The sequence below is a fragment of the Blennius ocellaris genome (genome assembly GCF_963422515.1).
Source record: "Blennius ocellaris genome assembly, chromosome: 5".
Taxonomy (NCBI): Eukaryota; Metazoa; Chordata; class Actinopteri; order Blenniiformes; family Blenniidae; genus Blennius; species Blennius ocellaris.
In genome coordinates this window covers 17,884,204-17,902,531 of record NC_137654.1, presented here as the reverse complement: position 1 = coordinate 17,902,531, position 18,328 = coordinate 17,884,204, and the positions used below count along the sequence as shown (strand labels likewise).

At 44.5% G+C, this 18,328-nt stretch overlaps 3 protein-coding genes across 3 annotated transcripts in view; 2 read left to right on the top strand and 1 right to left on the bottom strand.

The window, feature by feature from the left end:
• Positions 1–5,998, top strand: part of LOC308129895 (uncharacterized protein) — a 9,306-nt gene extending 3,308 nt beyond the window's left edge. The window contains exons 2-6 of the mRNA XM_080496011.1: positions 2,008–2,158; positions 2,703–2,770; positions 3,059–3,168; positions 3,712–3,803; positions 3,894–5,998. Of these exons, the coding sequence (XP_080352137.1) occupies positions 2,008–2,158; positions 2,703–2,770; positions 3,059–3,168; positions 3,712–3,803; positions 3,894–4,555 (1,083 nt within the window). The 3' untranslated portion in view covers positions 4,556–5,998. The remainder of the gene's footprint in view (positions 1–2,007; positions 2,159–2,702; positions 2,771–3,058; positions 3,169–3,711; positions 3,804–3,893) is intronic.
• Positions 5,999–7,463: 1,465 nt separating this feature from the next.
• LOC308130232 (tubulin alpha chain-like) lies at positions 7,464–10,206 on the bottom strand (the record flags this gene model as incomplete). The annotated part of the gene is made up of 4 exons (XM_080496463.1): positions 10,081–10,206; positions 8,759–8,981; positions 8,528–8,676; positions 7,464–8,444 (listed from the first exon to the last, which is right to left on the bottom strand). Exons 1-4 carry the CDS (start codon positions 10,081–10,083, stop codon positions 7,464–7,466), a joined length of 1,356 nt encoding a protein of 451 aa, XP_080352589.1. The 5' UTR covers positions 10,084–10,206.
• Positions 10,207–15,237: 5,031 nt separating this feature from the next.
• On the top strand, positions 15,238–18,086 carry LOC308130231 (tubulin alpha-1A chain-like). Its single transcript, XM_080496462.1, has 4 exons — positions 15,238–15,316; positions 16,284–16,506; positions 16,589–16,737; positions 16,821–18,086. The coding sequence occupies exons 1-4, from the start codon at positions 15,314–15,316 to the stop codon at positions 17,799–17,801; spliced, it is 1,356 nt and encodes a 451-aa protein (XP_080352588.1). The 5' UTR covers positions 15,238–15,313; the 3' UTR covers positions 17,802–18,086.
• Positions 18,087–18,328: the final 242 nt, after the last annotated feature.

The window sequence follows — 18,328 nt, the reverse complement described above, 5'->3', positions numbered from 1 at the left end:
GTGACCTCTTGGCCGTCGAGGCGGAGCGAGCCGGAAGGAAGGCGGCCAGGGAGTTCCGAGTGACGACACCTGAGGGCGGCCTCAGGGTCCCTGACCTGGTATGCATGAAAGACAGTACAATCCTAGTTCTTGAAGTCACCATAAGATACGAAGCGGAGGCAAACACTCTACAAAAGGCCACAGAGGAGAAAGTTGCTCGATACCGACCGATTGCATCTCAGATCTCAGCTGCATTGGGTGGAGGAAGCGTGAACAGCAGAGGTTTCCTGGTAGGAGCCCGGGAAAAGTTGCCATCATGCAATAATCGTGTCCTGACAGGGTTTTTTGACTGACAGTCAACTGAAGGGCGACGTTCGCAAGGTTGGTGAGCCGGAGAGCACTCTTGTACTCCTTGGACGTACTGAGGGACTTTCTGCGTGAACCGACCTCGTAGGGAGCCCCACACCTGCCAGCTGACGAGCAGTCGGTAAACGTGGGGGTTAATGGGAGTCGAGTAATAATAACTTCAAGCGGAAAGCCGGTCGGCCTGAAAGTAGCCAAATTCTTCCATTATACTTTTAAATGGTAAATGGACATAACTTGTATAGTACCTTTCAACTGTCCCAAAGCTCTTTACTATTTATTAATCACACACACACACACACACACACACACACACACACACACACACACACACACACACACACACACACACACACACACACACACACACACACACACACACACACACACAGCTCGTAAAAAAGCCAAGTAACCAGGCCATTATTGCATTCAGGTGTGTTACAATGGGAGGAATGTATGGATGTATGGATGTATGGATGTATGGATGTATGGATGGATGGATGGATGGATGTATGGATGGATGGATGGATGGATGGATGGATGGATGGATGGATGGATGGATGGATGGATGGATGGATGGATGGATGGATGGATGGATGGATGGATGGATGAATATTGGATAAAATGAATGACCATGCATTATGACGATGATGATGATGATGATGATGATGATGATGATGATGATGATGATGATGATGATGATGATGATGATGATGATGATGACAGATTGATTAACCGGTGGTAGGGCAGCTGTGGTTCAGTTGGTCGAGGATGTTGCAGCTTCTGTATGTTGATATGTCGAAGCATACTTGAGGAAGACACTGAACCCCGAATGCCTTGCAATGGCAGTCACGTCTATTGATCCCTCCTCAGTTGTTCATCCATCATTGTCTGTTAACATCATCATTCCCGATCCCTATCCACCGTGCTGTGTGTGTATGTCTTTGTGTGTATGTATGTGCATGCGTGCGTGTATGTGAGAAAAGGAGAATGTGTGCTTAAATTGGTAAATAATGATGATATTCCAATTTAGAAATAGCAATTGCTTGGATTACTTTCTTAGCATCACTCTGAGCCAACATGTTCCTGATGGAGGGATGATGATGATGGATGGATGTTAGATGTATGATACTGAATGATAGAAAAATTATCATCGATTAATGATTATAGCTGATTGATGGATTGATAGATCAAGGATAATGGGCGAATAATGATGATCCATTAATCATCATTATCCATCAATTTTGATGAATTGAGGATGGATGATGATGAATGATACTGATGAATGAATGCTGATGGATGTTCAATGTTTAGGGTTGGAAGAAAACTGCCCATTTTCTGGTTTTCAGACTCTTTTAGTGTTTGAGGCCTTCACAGGTTCACGTTGGACATTTTGGGATTGACACGGATCAGACTCTGAGTCTTTATTATCAGTTAAACTTTGGCAATATTATGTCACATTGTGTGAGGTCACATTAAATTGCATTCCATTACATCATTGTATTAAATGATTTCTTATTATGTCAGGCTATTGTACTTTGTTTATTTCATGTCACATTTGATTCTGTTTGGTCGGATTATGTCGCATTATGTTGCATTGTGGTCAAATCCATTCAGTTACATTAAAATGAAGAGCTGTTTTGTTACTTGATGTCGTCTGCACAGAGGTGGGACCCCAACTTGAAGGTGATCGCTGAGGGTTACGCCGCTAACTGCATCTGGAACCATAATCCTGACCTGGAGGACACTGGAGAAAACCTGTTCGCTGGAACTGGACCGCTCGACCTCCGACTGGCTGTGGAAAAGTGGTTCATGGGTGAGTCACAACTGCACAGCAAGTGAACATGGAATCCACAAACTGCATCATTACGCAACTTCCTAGGTGCAACCCAACAACTGTACAAGTGCACAAGAATTGTGCAACAACATCAATCTGCCAGTCCAACACAACTCTGTTAGTGTGATATACCAACTGTAGAATTACACAATCACAAGAGTACACATCAACAGTACAACAAGGAAACAACAACTTTATTACAGAACACCAACTGCACAACTGCACAACTGCCCAACAACTGTAGAACTCAACTACTGCACACATACACACCAACTTTCATACAGCAAATTAACTGTATAACTACACAAATCTGTGAGTGTAAAACAATTACTGACACTATTTACTGTCTGAATATTGTGTATCTGTTATGCACTTATTGTTATCGTATCATTGGTTTAGTTAGATAACATCAAATAAACAAATGTTGAGGTGACATTGTACGTTTTCTTGGGAACACTGTGTATTTGAGTCATGAACATTGTGCAGCTCTGTCGTCTGACTGACTCAAACATGTGCTGTGCAGAACACCTGGACTACAACTTCGACAACAACACCTGCGATGAAGACAAGATGTGCGGACACTACACACAGGTCACACACAGAAACACACAAAAAAACCCACACTACTCACAAGTCACACACGAACAAAACATTCAGCATTTGTAGACTCTGTTACATATCATATGGTATGTATGTCACATCATGTTTTGACATATAAGAGGCTTCTTAATAAAACATCCCTCACCGGTGAAAACAACTTAAAAAAAAATACAACATACAGTCTGAAAGTACGGTAGATGATGGATGTAGATGATCACGTATGCAAATGTGTGTGTGTGTGTGTGTGTGTGTGTGTGTGTTTGTGTATGTTTATTACAGATGGTGTGGGCAGGCACACACAGAGTGGGCTGTGCCTTCCATCTCTGTAACAGTATGGAAGGTTTGGACTGGGAGAGAGTTTCTTTCCTCGTCTGCAACTATTACCCAGCGTCAGTACTACTACCTTTAGAATGCTATTAAAACTAATACTACTGTTACTAGTACTACTCCTATCACTACTATAATCAGGACACTACAAATGCTAGTGCTGCTAATCCTACTACAAATACAATGACTATTACAACCAGTATTACTACCATTACTAGCAATGTACTAAAGTGTGCTGCTACTATTTCTTCTATGACTATAACCACTTTTGCTACTAATACCAGACCTAGTACATTTATCTATAGTACCACTAATACCAATCTTAGCACTAATACTGCCACTACCATTACTATGACGAGTCATACTATTTGTACTGTTCTTGCCTAACTTTTCTACCTGCCTGGAGTTGCAGTAGTCAGAGTCTTCCTTTGTTAGACTCTGACTCCTCCTGGTGGGAACAGTGGGATAAAGCAGGACTAACCATTGACTTGAACTATATTGACACAGAATCGACCTGGCATTTGTTTAACTGTGAGTGTTTTTTGTGTACACGTGTATTAATTTGTTCTCTTTTTGTGTAACGGTGTGTATCCGTGTGCTTTCAGGGGGAACTATGAGGACGAGAGGCCCTACGTGGAAGGTGACTGGTGCTCCCGATGTCCGGAGAATCTGCAGAAGTGCGAGAACAACCTGTGTGGTATGGCTCGGATTTGACGATTTTCCTTCAACCCCCATATGGATCCAACTGCAGTCTGAACTGAAGCATTCGGTTTGTTTCTCTTTGCAGTCGCTGATACTGAAGAGGAGGAAGAAGAGGAGGAGGAGACCGAGGCAGAGGAGGAGGAGGTGGATCCGGTGGATCAGGTGGATCTGGTAGATCAGGTGGATCTGGTAGATCAGGTGGATCAGGTAGATCTGGTGGATCCGGTGGATCTGGTAGATCAGGTGGATCCGGTGGATCTGGTAGATCAGGTGGATCAGGTGGATCAGGTGGATCAGGTGGATCAGGTGGATCAGGTGGATCAGGTGGATCAGGTGGATCAGGTGGATCAGGTGGATCAGGAGACAGGGACCTCTGTGCCCGCCACACAGACTCCTCACTTCATTTCTATTGATGTAAATGTGCTCACAGTCCAGCCTGACAACCCTCCCAGCTCCCCCCCCAGTCGCCCCGAGACAGGGACTGATGACACCCTACCGCCGGCCACCTACGGCCCTGAGGAGGCCTCGGTGACTGTGGGAGCCGAGGAGGAGGCGAAGAGGGAGGACGAGGTAAAGCGAGAGGAGGAGAAAGAGGACCAGAGGAAGGACCGCTCAGGAAAAAAGGGAGTGGAGGCAGCAAGAAACGTTCCTCCCAAAATCCACCGAACTGTAGATGCTGCTCCTGCAATGTTTCTACCCTCAGTGCTGGTCATCTGTGTGACTGCTGTCCTCGCTATCAGGCTGTGAGAGGAGGAAGAGGAAAAGCAGGAGCAAGAGGAAGGGGGCGGGAGGAAACGGAGCAAAAAGGACCACGAGGAGGAGAAGGAGGCGGCGGAATATAGGAGCAGGAGGAAGAGGAGTATAGAAGCAGGTGGAGGCGGCGGGTTCTCCTCTCCTCTTTTGCAATAACAGCACTTCAGCTTGTTGATCTGCTCGGTAACATCAACATCTAATACAATCTGCTTCTGTCTGCAGACACACAACTGACCCCCAAACTTTCTTCCCTAGTCTGTCCCACTCTGCTGCCCTTCTTCCTCCTCCACCGGAATCAGTATAACAACCAGTGTCAGCAGCTGACTGGCCAACATTCATCCGTGTGAACGTTTCTGATTGGCTGATGTTGTCTGGAGGACAAATAAGACACCAGACAGAAAAAAAAAAAATACATGAAGAGAGTTTTCTTCTTGATTTTATCATAAAAATTTGACACCAGTTCACGTGAACAGATGAACAGGGAAAAGTCGCAGTTGTTGGTTTTCCAGGACCATTTATTTTTATGCAAATGAAACCTTTTTTTTTTTCTTAAACCCTCCATATCTCTGAAACTACGATACAGACCTAAAACTCTGGACACTGACTGTTGGGAATTTTGATATGAAGTATGCAAAATATGAAGCTGAACCAATATGTTAAATATATGTACAATACACGTTAAAGCATTTTCATGGCAGTTTACGGGACACATTACAACATAGAGCCATATGTCATCTGCATAAAAGGTTAAAAATTTGATAACTTTGAACAGCAAGTGCAGCAGATGCTGAGAAAATGAAGCCAATCAAGGATGTTTAGTTAGAAAATCACATGAGAGTTTTCAGGCTAAACTGTCAACTGTAACATACCCTTGTGTGCATAGACATGTAAATGTATGTAAATTTCTGCAGCTATCATCAGGTATAACATGACACTTTTGACCTGTGGACCAACTAATGTACAAATCGAAGACATCTAACAGTGTTAAGCAATCCCTGAACATTCACAGCAACTAACATAAACAGTTTAGCAGGAAGGATGAATACAAGGTTGAGGTTTAAAGAGTGTTCAAAGAAAGGACTGTTTTTATGGTTATGGTTTTGTGTTTATGGGGAATCTGGCAGTACGCTTGGGCGGTACAGTGTGATGTTCTCAGTCTGATGTCTGCACACACTCAGGTAGCTGTGAGCTGGAGGCTGAGCGGCCCTCTCAGGTGGGGATCTGCAGGGTTTTCTGGTGAAGTGGCGAGATGCAGGAGAAAAGTCGGGAGTGTTTTGATGGCGACGACCCTGCTGCTCCTTCATGTGTGGCCGGTATGATGTACACTGCGAGGGCGGAGGTGCTCCTGCGTGCATTTGATGTTCAGGGGGTCTCTAACATCTTCAGATGCAACACTGTAATTCACTGTACAGATGATTAATAAAGAACTGAAGCTGAGCTCCTCTTCAGGAAACTCCTGTGAGTCATTCAATCACAAACACACACACACACACACACACACACACACACACACACACACACACACACACACACACACACACACACACACACACACACACACACACACACACACACACACACACACACACACACACACACACACACACTATGTACTGTATAGCCATTCATATTCTATACAACTTAATCCTGTGCAGAGTCCAGTCCAGTTTACTATGGGTGAAGGCAGGATACATCCTGGACAGGTCACCAGTCCATCACAGGACAAACACAGAGAGGCAGAGAGCCGCACACACTCACATTCACACAGTGCCCACACACTACCAGATTTAAAGAAATTACTTTTAGTAAAAGAGCTCTTTGGGCAACAAGGAAAAAGGGGCTGGTGCTCATTCTATTTTCGTTGGACGAGAGTCACAAGAGGTGTCCTATTAGTATGAAAGAAAAAAAACTATATTTTTCTATCGATGCTACTCAAAAGACGATTCCCACATCTTGATGAGAGCAAAGAAATTGGACTATGCAAGATGATGGTCGTAAATAACAGAACACGGCTGTTATATACATCGTATACATGCTTTCAAAATTAAATCGACTCTATTTGAGGCAGTGGTGGCCTGGAGGTTAGAGAAGCAAATTTGGGGTTGGAGGTTTAATTCAATAGTTCACCACTGTAGCTCTCTGAGGGTGACCCTTGACCCCTGGTCACCGCACCATGAATGGGTAAGGTAAAATGCGAAGATGTAATACTTTCCAAGAGGTAGCTGAAGGAAACGTCACCAACTACATTTAAGTTTTTATCCAAACCAACCACTAGAGGTCACTCAACGTTTACAGATGATATTTTTGACGCCTTGACCTCAGCAGTCACTGGTCACTTGCAGGTCTGGGGCATTTCTAAAACCTTTTTACACATTTTGAATAGGATCCCTGCAAACTGTAATTTGAGGACACTTGAGATTATCTTTTATATGTGGAAAAGCTTGAACTTTGATTAAAACGGTTCAGGAGTTAGAATTTGTTTGATGTAAATTGCCTTCTGGTGTGAATGTGAGAACAACTTTGCTGGGAGATTGTATTCATTGAAGAGTTATCTTAAAAAAGTTATCTACAAACTCTTGTGGGAAACATTGCTTTCATCAAGCACAGACATGATCAGAGGGGGGCTGAATTTGCATTCATGCTGGAATCCAAGCTGGTTGTATGACGAAATATTTGCATCCTTACAGTATTGGGTAGAAAAAATAAAGCGAAAATCTCGGCTGAACGAAAGCAAGACAGCAATTGATCACATCAGGGAGGTTTTTATTTCGAACATAGCCAAACTTGACAATTTCAGGTGCTGAATCTGAACAGCCAGATGACAAAACATTTGTTTGGAATGCATTCAGGAACACATTGCAATCAATTATTTCATGGTGAGCCAATACCACGTATGTCCCTTTTAATACTCCTCTCCTTCCTCCTCTCCCTCACCCTCAATGGAGTCGACCCCGACCTCCTCGTAATCTTTCTCCAGAGCGGCCATGTCCTCTCTGGCCTCGGAGAACTCTCCCTCCTCCATACCCTCACCCACGTACCAGTGCACAAAGGCACGCTTGGCGTACATGAGGTCAAACTTGTGGTCAAGCCGAGCCCAGGCCTCTGCAATAGCAGTGGTGTTGCTCAGCATGCACACCGCCCTCTGCACCTTGGCCAGGTCACCACCAGGAACCACAGTGGGAGGCTGGTAGTTGATGCCCACCTTGAAACCGGTGGGGCACCAGTCCACAAACTGGATGGTGCGTTTGGTTTTGATGGTGGCGATGGCGGCGTTCACATCTTTGGGCACCACATCACCACGGAACAGCAGGCAGCAGGCCATGTATTTACCGTGGCGAGGGTCACATTTCACCATCTGATTGGCGGGCTCGAAGCAGGCGTTGGTGATCTCGGACACTGAGAGCTGCTCGTGATAAGCTTTCTCAGCGGAGATGACGGGGGCGTAGGTGGCCAGAGGGAAGTGGATACGAGGATATGGCACCAAGTTGGTCTGGAACTCGGTCAGATCAACATTGAGAGCGCCATCAAAACGAAGGGAAGCCGTTATGGAGGACACGATCTGACTGATCAGCCTGTTCAGGTTGGTGTAGGTGGGGCGCTCAATGTCGAGGTTTCTACGACAGATGTCATAGATGGCCTCGTTATCTACCATGAAGGCACAGTCGGAGTGCTCCAGGGTGGTGTGGGTGGTCAGGATGGAGTTGTAGGGCTCCACTACAGCAGTGGACACCTGGGGAGCTGGGTAGATGGAGAACTCCAGCTTGGACTTCTTTCCGTAGTCGACAGAGAGACGCTCCATCAGCAAGGAGGTGAAACCAGAGCCGGTTCCCCCACCGAAGCTGTGGAACACCAGGAAGCCCTGAAGTCCAGTGCATTGGTCAGCCTGAGGACAGACAGGGAGAGTTGAAAAAAATTTGTGATATGTTGTTTCCTTTCCAATGGCTCTTGCATTCCGAGTGTACCCACCAGTTTGCGGATCCTGTCCAGCACCAGGTCAATGATCTCTTTGCCGATCGTGTAGTGACCACGGGCATAGTTGTTGGCTGCATCCTCCTTACCAGTGATGAGCTGCTCAGGGTGGAACAGCTGTCGGTAGGTCCCAGTGCGCACCTCATCTGAGAAAGACATGAAAATCCATTAATGGCTTGAATACGATCAAAAAGTAAACGCAGTCAAAGACATTCAACCAGAACTCACCAATGACAGTGGGCTCCAGATCTACAAAAACTGCTCTGGGCACGTGCTTTCCAGCTCCGGTCTCACTGAAGAAGGTGTTGAACGAGTCGTCTCCTCCTCCCAGAGTCTTGTCACTGGGCATTTGCCCGTCCGGCTGGATGCCATGCTCCAGGCAGTACAGCTCCCAGCAGGCATTTCCAATCTGCACACCGGCCTGACCAACGTGGATGGAGATACACTCGCGCTGTGGAAGGAAACAAAAAAGACATCAACATAAATTTTGCATTCTGTGGAAAGCATGTTTAAACGGGTAACATACTTGCTCCCCCTGTCTGAGATCAAGAGGCAGTGCAGCAGGAGGCACCACCCTGCACCACAAAATGCAGGGGACACAAAATGCCTGACAACAGCCCCCGCAAGCACTGTATTCTCCCCTATTTTTTTTTTTATTCTTAAATGTAATCTTGTCTGTTAACCCCCCCCTCTTCCTCACTGTTTTCAAGCGTGAACAGTCATGCAAATTAATTTGCATGTGCCAATGTGCGCGTGCACGGAGCCATTCTGGAATATTCCACTTGCCACCTTGCCTTAACAACACCCAGCTGCTGTGGATGCTTAGACGAGAGAAAACAAAACCTTAGCCGCATTTTAATCCAAAAAACAAAAAGCACGTGCATTTAATATAGATTAAAATCACAAGAGGATAGACTAAACTGAAATAATCGATGTATATTTAAAGCGCATAGGTATACCTCATGTGATAGTTTAGACAGTAAGCTCTGTGCTGCTTCAACTCGTGTTTATACATCATGAATGATATTTAAAATTAATTTGCTGCTGGATTCCATGAATTAAAAATGATCGCTGCAATCAGGTCTCCATCCATCCATTCATCCATCCATCCATCCACCCCCACCCTCTCTGCCCCTCCCTGCCTTCATACAAGGTAAGCATATGTTGAGGTGACACGCTCTCGGTTAATTACGGTTTAAATGTGATGAAATTACGTTTTGAAGATGATCCTTTCCTTCAAATGACAGTCCTCGGTGTCGAAGTGAAAGCCGCCAGCCAAGTGCATTGTTCTCATCCCTTCACAATGACACGGAGGCTCCACTGCAGACCAACCCACCGCAACATCACCGCGTTCATCGCTCAATATTTACGCACGAAACATCCAAACCTTAGTAAAGCCGTGCGTAAACATCCATGTGATTAAAGACGTTGATCCCGGGGGGTTTGAGAACCCTTTTTTTGAAGGAAGAACCCGGCTTCTTGTAAATGTGTTTTTTTTTTAAACGTCATTAAGGAGTCTGAAGCAGGTAGATTGGAGGAAAACCACTTACCATGTTGCTGTTTGGAGGTTCAAAGAGGGAGAAGAGAAGGAGAAAGACGTGAAGGTTTTTTTTTTGTTTGTTTTTTTAAAAAAAGGGGGGGTGTTTGCGTCGCGTGTTGTACCCGGCGGGGTCGATGCAACAACTGCTGAATGGGAAGGCGGCGCTTCCAGATTTATACCGGCAGGGGAGGGGCTCTTGCTCCTGTGCACCGGGGATAAACCGGTGGTTGACGACCACCACGGATGACGACCACCGTGTGCTGCTCAGACCCAACCTCCTCTGTTGTGAAACCAAATATCAGGACCGATTGTCCCCCCCCCCTCAACACCTGCTCTCATGGAGCCAGAGAAGGAGTGGGTGACGCGTGGAGTCGTGAATTGAAAGGTGGTTCTGATTTTCGTGTGGAACGTTTTGCAGTGATTTTATGGTTCTGAGTGTGTCTCATAACAAACATACACCTGCTCTTACGAGGCCTGTATCCAACCACACTGATGTTTTACATTGTAGAATATTTGCTGTTTAGATTGTTGTTGCTGACACGCGTTTTGCATTCATACACCTTAGTGGTGTGCAACACTACAAGATTTGATAGCAATTAAAAGATCCCTGGTGCAATATCGCCAATACTGATACTTTTTGATATTTAAAGTTAAATACATCATCAAATTGCTAAATCTGGATGAGTTTTCACGACCTTTAAGTGTTTTCATCATTTCCCCCCATGGTTTAATAATCAATTGAAACCCAGAAAAAGAATTTGGGAGAAGCTTAAAGGTAAACAAAACATAATTTTTAAATAATGTGTTCAAAGAAAGGTAAAACAAAAGCGATTTTGTAAGTATCTATATTATCTATTTGGATCAATCTGCTATATACCAACAATCACATTAGTCCTGCTTACAGTGTAAGAGACACCCATATAGTTCCATCCCCGGTCTTCATCCCTGTAATTCTTTAAGATGATCAGTCCGAGCCTTTTTATAAACAGTCTTATGCTTGGACATTGTTTCAGTTCAGAATTTGAAAATGCTTCTCCGACCTAGCTAATCTGAATTTCACAAATTGGTAAATTACTGCCTCAAAAAAAAGCCTCTGTGGAAATTGCATTTGAATTTTGTGGTAGTGTGTGTCAGTATATGCTAAGAACAAAGCATAAGTGGTATAGCTGTATAGGCTTAGTGTTTGTTGGCACTTCTGTCCTTTTCTGGTATCTATTTTACTATTTTTAGAAGTCGAGAGTAAAAAAACCTGAAAATAAAGGCTCCTGCAATATTAAATGACTGTATAATCCTTATCACTTGTATTTTCATTGTACAATTATTTAACTGCTGTAATACATAATATTTGCTGAGCAAATAAATTGATAAATCAAACAAAGCTTATCTAATATGCGTGCAGAGTGTTTATTATTTGGGTGTGGCAGACTACAAACTGACATCAGTCTGCACTACTTGGAGTTCCATGTTAAAAAAAAACCCCAAACAAACCATTTGTGTGATTTCCTTTTTCCTCTTTGCAAATCAGTGCTTTGTGCATTATCAGTGATGCAAAATGGCTGAATGCCTCTGCTGCACAAGATGCAGCTGATGTCAGCTAGGCAGGCATCCATGTTGCAGAGGCGTGAGACCCTGCATGCCAGCTCTTCAGCTCTCCTCCCTCTTTGTCCTAGATTTTCTGCAGTGATGTCATGCAGTGGGCCGATCACGTGGCCTCACTGTCTGCCTATCTCTCTCTACGTCACTCCTGCTCAGCAGCAGTGAGCCTGGGCCTGAGCTTCCTCCAGTTCTGTTCTGTTTCAGGAAATAAGACAATCCGAGTTGCAGTGTATATGACATAATGACTGCAGGGAGGAACTTGACTGGTACTGACTGGTGGCTCTCTCAGAGTCTCCAGTTGGAATGAAACCTCGCTCTAAAAATCCCGTGAGGAATGATAGACATTTGAAAAGAGGCTTTTGTGAGTCCTTGTGACCTGTAATCTGCACTATTAGCATCTGCTTCAGTGCTTGATGAGGTAAATAGATCCTCCATGCAGCACAAAATGCACAAATAAAAAAACACACACACCAAACTGTGGGTCCTCTCATCCTTTATTCTGCAGGGCAGGGTGGGGGTGGGGGGGAGGGTATAATGTACAGCCAGCTCTCAGTGGCTGCTGTTCTCCACACAAACAGCAGGGGATGAAAGGGGGAAAAAAGCAGGAAGCAGCCATGGCCACCAGCCAGGCTTTCTTGAGAAGAACATTCTCCACTTCCTTCTCCTCCTCCTCCTCCTCCTCTTCCTCCTCCTCCTCCTCCATGCTCCAGCTCCGCCCAAGCAGCTGTGATACGGGGAGGGCCTGAGCAGCTGCTCACCAAAGAGGAGAGAGGGATGCTGGGAATGCTGCAGCGATGGGAGTGGTCCCTCCATGGCGCACTGCATCTGCACTGCATCCAGCGTGCAGAGAATTTGACACCCGGCAAAGTGACAGAGCACATTTTCCATCTGTCGCGGCGGAGTTTGTTGCTAAACCGCTTCACGCAGGTGCCGCCACTTCCACTGGGCCAGGAGATAAAGGCGATAAATAGTGTTGTATTCATTCTCACGCTGACAGCAGGTGTTTGACGTGTTCGTTGCTGTGGATGTCGCTGGGCGGGTGTGCAACTCACAACCAAGACTATAATTTTAATATATGCAAATATCATAAAAACACCGTGAAAAGATTATATTGCTATTCAAAATAATAACACAGAATTTATTAATTGTGTTAATTTCTTGAGGTTGTTTTCTGGACCCTTGTTTTTATCCCGTGTTGCTGATTCTGATTTGTGTTATATTGTGTTGTTTTTTGTGTCTTTTTTCTGCATTAAATTTCACACCCGCCTACGGTTGGTTCGCATAAATGTTGGTAAATGTAATTTTCTTTTTGATGATTTAAATGGTTCTTGTGCTCTTGCTGGTCATTTTGGGTTGCTTTGTGATAGAGTCGGTTGCACTTTGTGACAATTAAAAGTTTTGAAATTTGGTCATTTTGTCCCATTATGAGATTACTTTGTTTATTCTTGTGGTTCCTCCTTGTGGTTATTTGAGGTTTCTTTCTTGTTTTGTGTCAGTTCCAGCTCTTTAAAACCAGCCGGCCCCTGGACTTGTTCCTGGCAATCCTGCATTAGAAAGCTCATTAAATAAGACATTTTCTTCAATGGATACACAATCACACCACACACAAAGAAATGCTGAGAATACACAATAAACATTAATACATATTCAGGAAAGCGCTAAATATATAGGCCTATAGGAATTCAACAATGTAGATTGTGTGTGATTAATATTGATCGTTTAACATCAAATAAGTTTGATTCGATACTACACTAACTGACTAATAACCTCAACTGTCAGGTCCAAGACATTAGGCCACATTACTATAAATAACAGCTGAATAGCATCCACTTGATCTGTTGATAACTAGTGTAATTGTTTTTTTTTTTTTCTTTTATTGACACTTTTATACAGATCATTTTCTTTCCAGGTCTTCCACAATGTTTGAACCATTTCATACATAAAGATAAAACAAGGTACTGCAATTGGGGTTTCAACTGCAAGTATATTCATTCAAGTTTATGTCTTGAAATCTGGGAGAGTTTAAGCAGCTCCTCATTCACAGAGGTATCATTACCTTCACTGGGACAACTGTTGTCATAGAATTCCCCTGGTTGTTAGCAACCAAGGAGCTTAACTGGCTGTGAGCAGACTCATGAAGAGCAATTTAGAGCCTTTTCAGCGAGAAAGGTAAATGTTTAAGAAAGCTACAAACAGAGCTCCCACACCATTCTATCCTGAGAGGGACTGAAGAAAGGCCATGCATATTGTGGGTGGCATCTATCAGGCTGTGGTCTCATACATGCCACCTTTATGATTTATTTTTGTCAACAGTTTTTAAAAGGAAGGCACATGCCCACATACGCCCGAACAAGTGTGTTTCCCTTTGGAGACATAAGAGATGAGGATGAGGGTGAAGGATATGGAAAAAAGAGGTGGCTGAAATCCCCCCACAGAGGCAGCTGCAGCAGTGCAGCCCATTAATGCTGCCATTTAAGCCGGGGGTCACATGATCACCAGATAAAGGCGGTCTGTGTGGATACCAGGCTGTATCCAGGCAACTCCTTTATTCATTTCCTGGCAACCGTTAAATCTTGGGATGGGATGGGATAGGATACGATGGGCTGGGGGCTGGGTGTTGGGGGCTTGGGTGTCTGTGGCCTAGATGTCCCTCATGTATGACGAGGCAGCTTGACCTCTTTTATAAAGCGAAAATGCCTAAAGAATGGAAACAATACCCATCGCTTTTCTGCTTCATGAATGCATCACTTTACAATAATATTTTAATTATTTGTTGACAAACAGCATTATCATTTATAATAGTGTAGCATGCAAACTGAACGATAACAAGAAAAGGCACATTTTATATTTCATAGTTGGAGGGGACAATAAACATGTCTATTAAAAATTGCATATTTTTCTTTCTTTCTCTCTTTCTTTCTGTCTTAGTTCACAACAGAGATTCCCCCCAAAATAAATAAAAATGCAATAGTCCAAATTCATTTGGATATTTTGACACTCATCCCACCTGCATATGGGTTTCATCCTACAATTTCACTTGACACGTGACAATGTAAATGCTTATTTCCCTTCGAATGTTTTGAAGATCCGAGGCACTTCTGTAAAACTGCAGTGTAGACTGGTCAATCCACAGTCAATTATTAAATCCTTCATTTGGGTGAAGGTCTGTTGACTTTCCCCCCCCCCCCACAAAGTGGTATTATAGTCTATTGTTAAATATGTTAAAATTCAGTTGTGTAATAATGTGGAAGTGCACACATTCACGTTTAAGGATGCCAGACAGGCCTGTCTGGTACCACCACGCTCAAAATTACACAGCATTTTCCTGACAAACGGGCGACGCCATGACTGCACTAATGCACTGACCGCACAATGATGGGGAGAGTGTCGGGTGGGGCTCGGAGGCGGGGCTTGTGTCAATGCACCAGCTCAGCCAATAGAAAGCCTGGAAAGCTCACTCACGTCAAACTGACATAGAATTGACCAATCGTGGCGCAGAAGACACCGGCGCCGGGACTTGACGTGCATAAATATCCCCGTCCATCCTCCTGCGCGCCATTATGTCTTACATCGACCACATAACTGTCGAATTGTAAGACTTCCCGTCGAGCTTCTGGAAACCTTTAGCGCGACCACCATACAACAAAATGGTAAGAACTGCTTTTAAAATGCTTTATAAAAGTGTTACATGGAGACCTGACGTGATTTTAAGGATGGAGAAGATGGGGAGGAGCTATCACTGTAAAAAAATATGACTGGGAGCTTGATTCTTCTAAAACGGGACATTAGCTGTGTTAAAGAGGCATTTTTTTTCGTGTTTATTAGACATTTTGATTCGTAGCTTAGTGTCCAGAGGTGGTGGTAGGCTTTGGCTCGATACGTGGCGAGCTGAGCGAACAAAAGAGGGTTTCAGAGGATTGTAGTGTGGACTGAATGAGTAATGAGGGCATCTGTCCAATTCACCGGGACCGTTTGCGTTGTATCCTCTCTTCTCCAGCCGTTTGCAAAACTCGGACGTGGTGGTGGACTGTAGTTATGATTCATTGAAGTTTCATAAAAGATAGGATGCACTTAAGCAGTATTGATTCCCACCCCTACCCCCCCATCCATTCCCCAAGAAACTCTATCCTTTTTGCAAATGGGATGATGTGCCCTGTCAGCGTGGTGAAATACATTAATAATGCATGCCAGTAATGGACACTTCTGAGTTACACATCCTTCTAATGGGCCAGCAAGTCGGAGGTAGCATGTAATTGTAATGTTTTAGCTTTTTTTTTTTTTTTTACAGTCTTTATCCGTTTTCTCGCATTATGAGATCAAACTTTGCTTCAACGGTTAAGTGCCGTGACGTCATCGGTTGCTAGGGCGCCTAGCAACACGGTCCCAGACGTTGCCGTTTTTAATAAATATCAGTACACTTTTGTAAATCGCCACTATTTTCCTGTATGTGTCTTTTTTTTAAACTTGTATTTTTCTTATTTAATTTCCATATTTCACTTGAATTAAAATAAAAAAGTGAATGCATTTAGTTAAATTAACAAGTATGTTACCAGTTTAAACATGCTTTCCACAGAAAGCAAAATGTATGTTTCATGTCCTTTTTGTTTCCTTCCACAGCGCGAGTGTATCTCCATCCACGTTGGTCAGGCCGGTGTGCAGATTGGAAACGCCTGCTGGGAGCTGTACTGCCTGGAGCATGGCATCCAGCCGGACGGGCAAATGCCCAGTGACAAAACCATTGGAGGAGGAGACGACTCGTTCAACACCTTCTTCAGTGAGACCGGAGCTGGAAAGCACGTGCCCAGAGCAGTTTTTGTAGATCTGGAACCCACTGTCATTGGTGAGTTCTGGTTGAATGTCTTTGACTGCGTTTACTTTTTGATCGTATTCAAGCCATTAATGGATTTTCATGTCTTTCTCAGATGAGGTGCGCACTGGGACCTACCGACAGCTGTTCCACCCTGAGCAGCTCATCACTGGTAAGGAGGATGCAGCCAACAACTATGCCCGTGGTCACTACACGATCGGCAAAGAGATAATTGACCTGGTGCTGGACAGGATCCGCAAACTGGTGGGTACACTCGGAATGCAAGAGCCATTGGAAAGGAAACAACATATCACAATTTTTCTTCAACTCTCCCTGTCTGTCCTCAGGCTGACCAATGCACTGGACTTCAGGGCTTCCTGGTGTTCCACAGCTTCGGTGGTGGAACCGGTTCTGGTTTCACCTCCCTGCTGATGGAGCGTCTCTCTGTCGACTACGGAAAGAAGTCCAAGCTGGAGTTCTCCATCTACCCAGCTCCCCAGGTGTCCACTGCTGTAGTGGAGCCCTACAACTCCATCCTGACCACCCACACCACCCTGGAGCACTCCGACTGTGCCTTCATGGTAGATAACGAGGCCATCTATGACATCTGTCGTAGGAACCTCGACATTGAGCGCCCCAGCTACACCAACCTCAACAGGCTGATCGGTCAGATCGTGTCCTCCATCACGGCTTCCCTTCGTTTTGACGGTGCTCTCAATGTTGATCTGACCGAGTTCCAGACCAACTTGGTGCCATATCCTCGTATCCACTTCCCTCTGGCCACCTACGCCCCCGTCATCTCCTCTGAGAAAGCTTATCACGAGCAGCTCTCAGTGTCCGAGATCACCAACGCCTGCTTCGAGCCCGCCAATCAGATGGTGAAATGTGACCCTCGCCACGGTAAATACATGGCCTGCTGCCTGTTGTACCGTGGTGATGTGGTGCCCAAAGATGTGAACGCCGCCATCGCCACCATCAAAACCAAACGCACCATCCAGTTTGTGGACTGGTGCCCCACTGGTTTCAAAGTGGGCATCAACTACCAGCCTCCCACTGTGGTTCCTGGTGGTGACCTGGCCAAGGTGCAGAGGGCAGTGTGCATGCTGAGCAACACCACTGCTATTGCAGAGGCCTGGGCTCGGCTTGACCACAAGTTTGACCTCATGTACGCCAAGCGTGCCTTTGTGCACTGGTACGTGGGTGAGGGTATGGAGGAGGGAGAGTTCTCCGAGGCCAGAGAGGACATGGCCGCTCTGGAGAAAGATTATGAGGAGGTCGGGGTCGACTCTGTTGACGGCGAGGCAGAGGAGGAAGGAGAGGAGTATTAAAATGCACGAAGGCACTAAACCACTTCAAAAGCTCTCACGTACGTTCCAAAATAATTTTTTTTGTTTTTTTTGGTTATTGTGAAACCGCAATGATCAAATCAGATAATAAGGTTGGATGAAAGCAGTTTGAGCAGTTGTAGCCTGGAGTTTACACTTCACTGTTAGAAAGCAGTGTTAAGATGCAAGTTCAGCACTGTTTGATGCAATTAATTCCTGTTTCAGATTGTCTGATAAAAAAAACATTCCAAATAATACTTGTCAAATCCCAAACTATTTCTGTCTATTCTAAGTAAAGGTTCCTGCAAAATAAATTGTGTCTGTCATCTTTGTTTTGTTGCATTCTAAAGGAGTCTACACCAAACCCGATCTTCCTGTTTTACCTTTGGACACAGATAACTCATTAGAATTCTTACATATGTCACAGTTTTTCTCCATGTGTATTGAGTTAATTTTGCTATATCCATTTTACTGTCAATCTTATTGTACCCGAGTTGCAGTATATCAAAGTTGACACAAACAGATTCAAC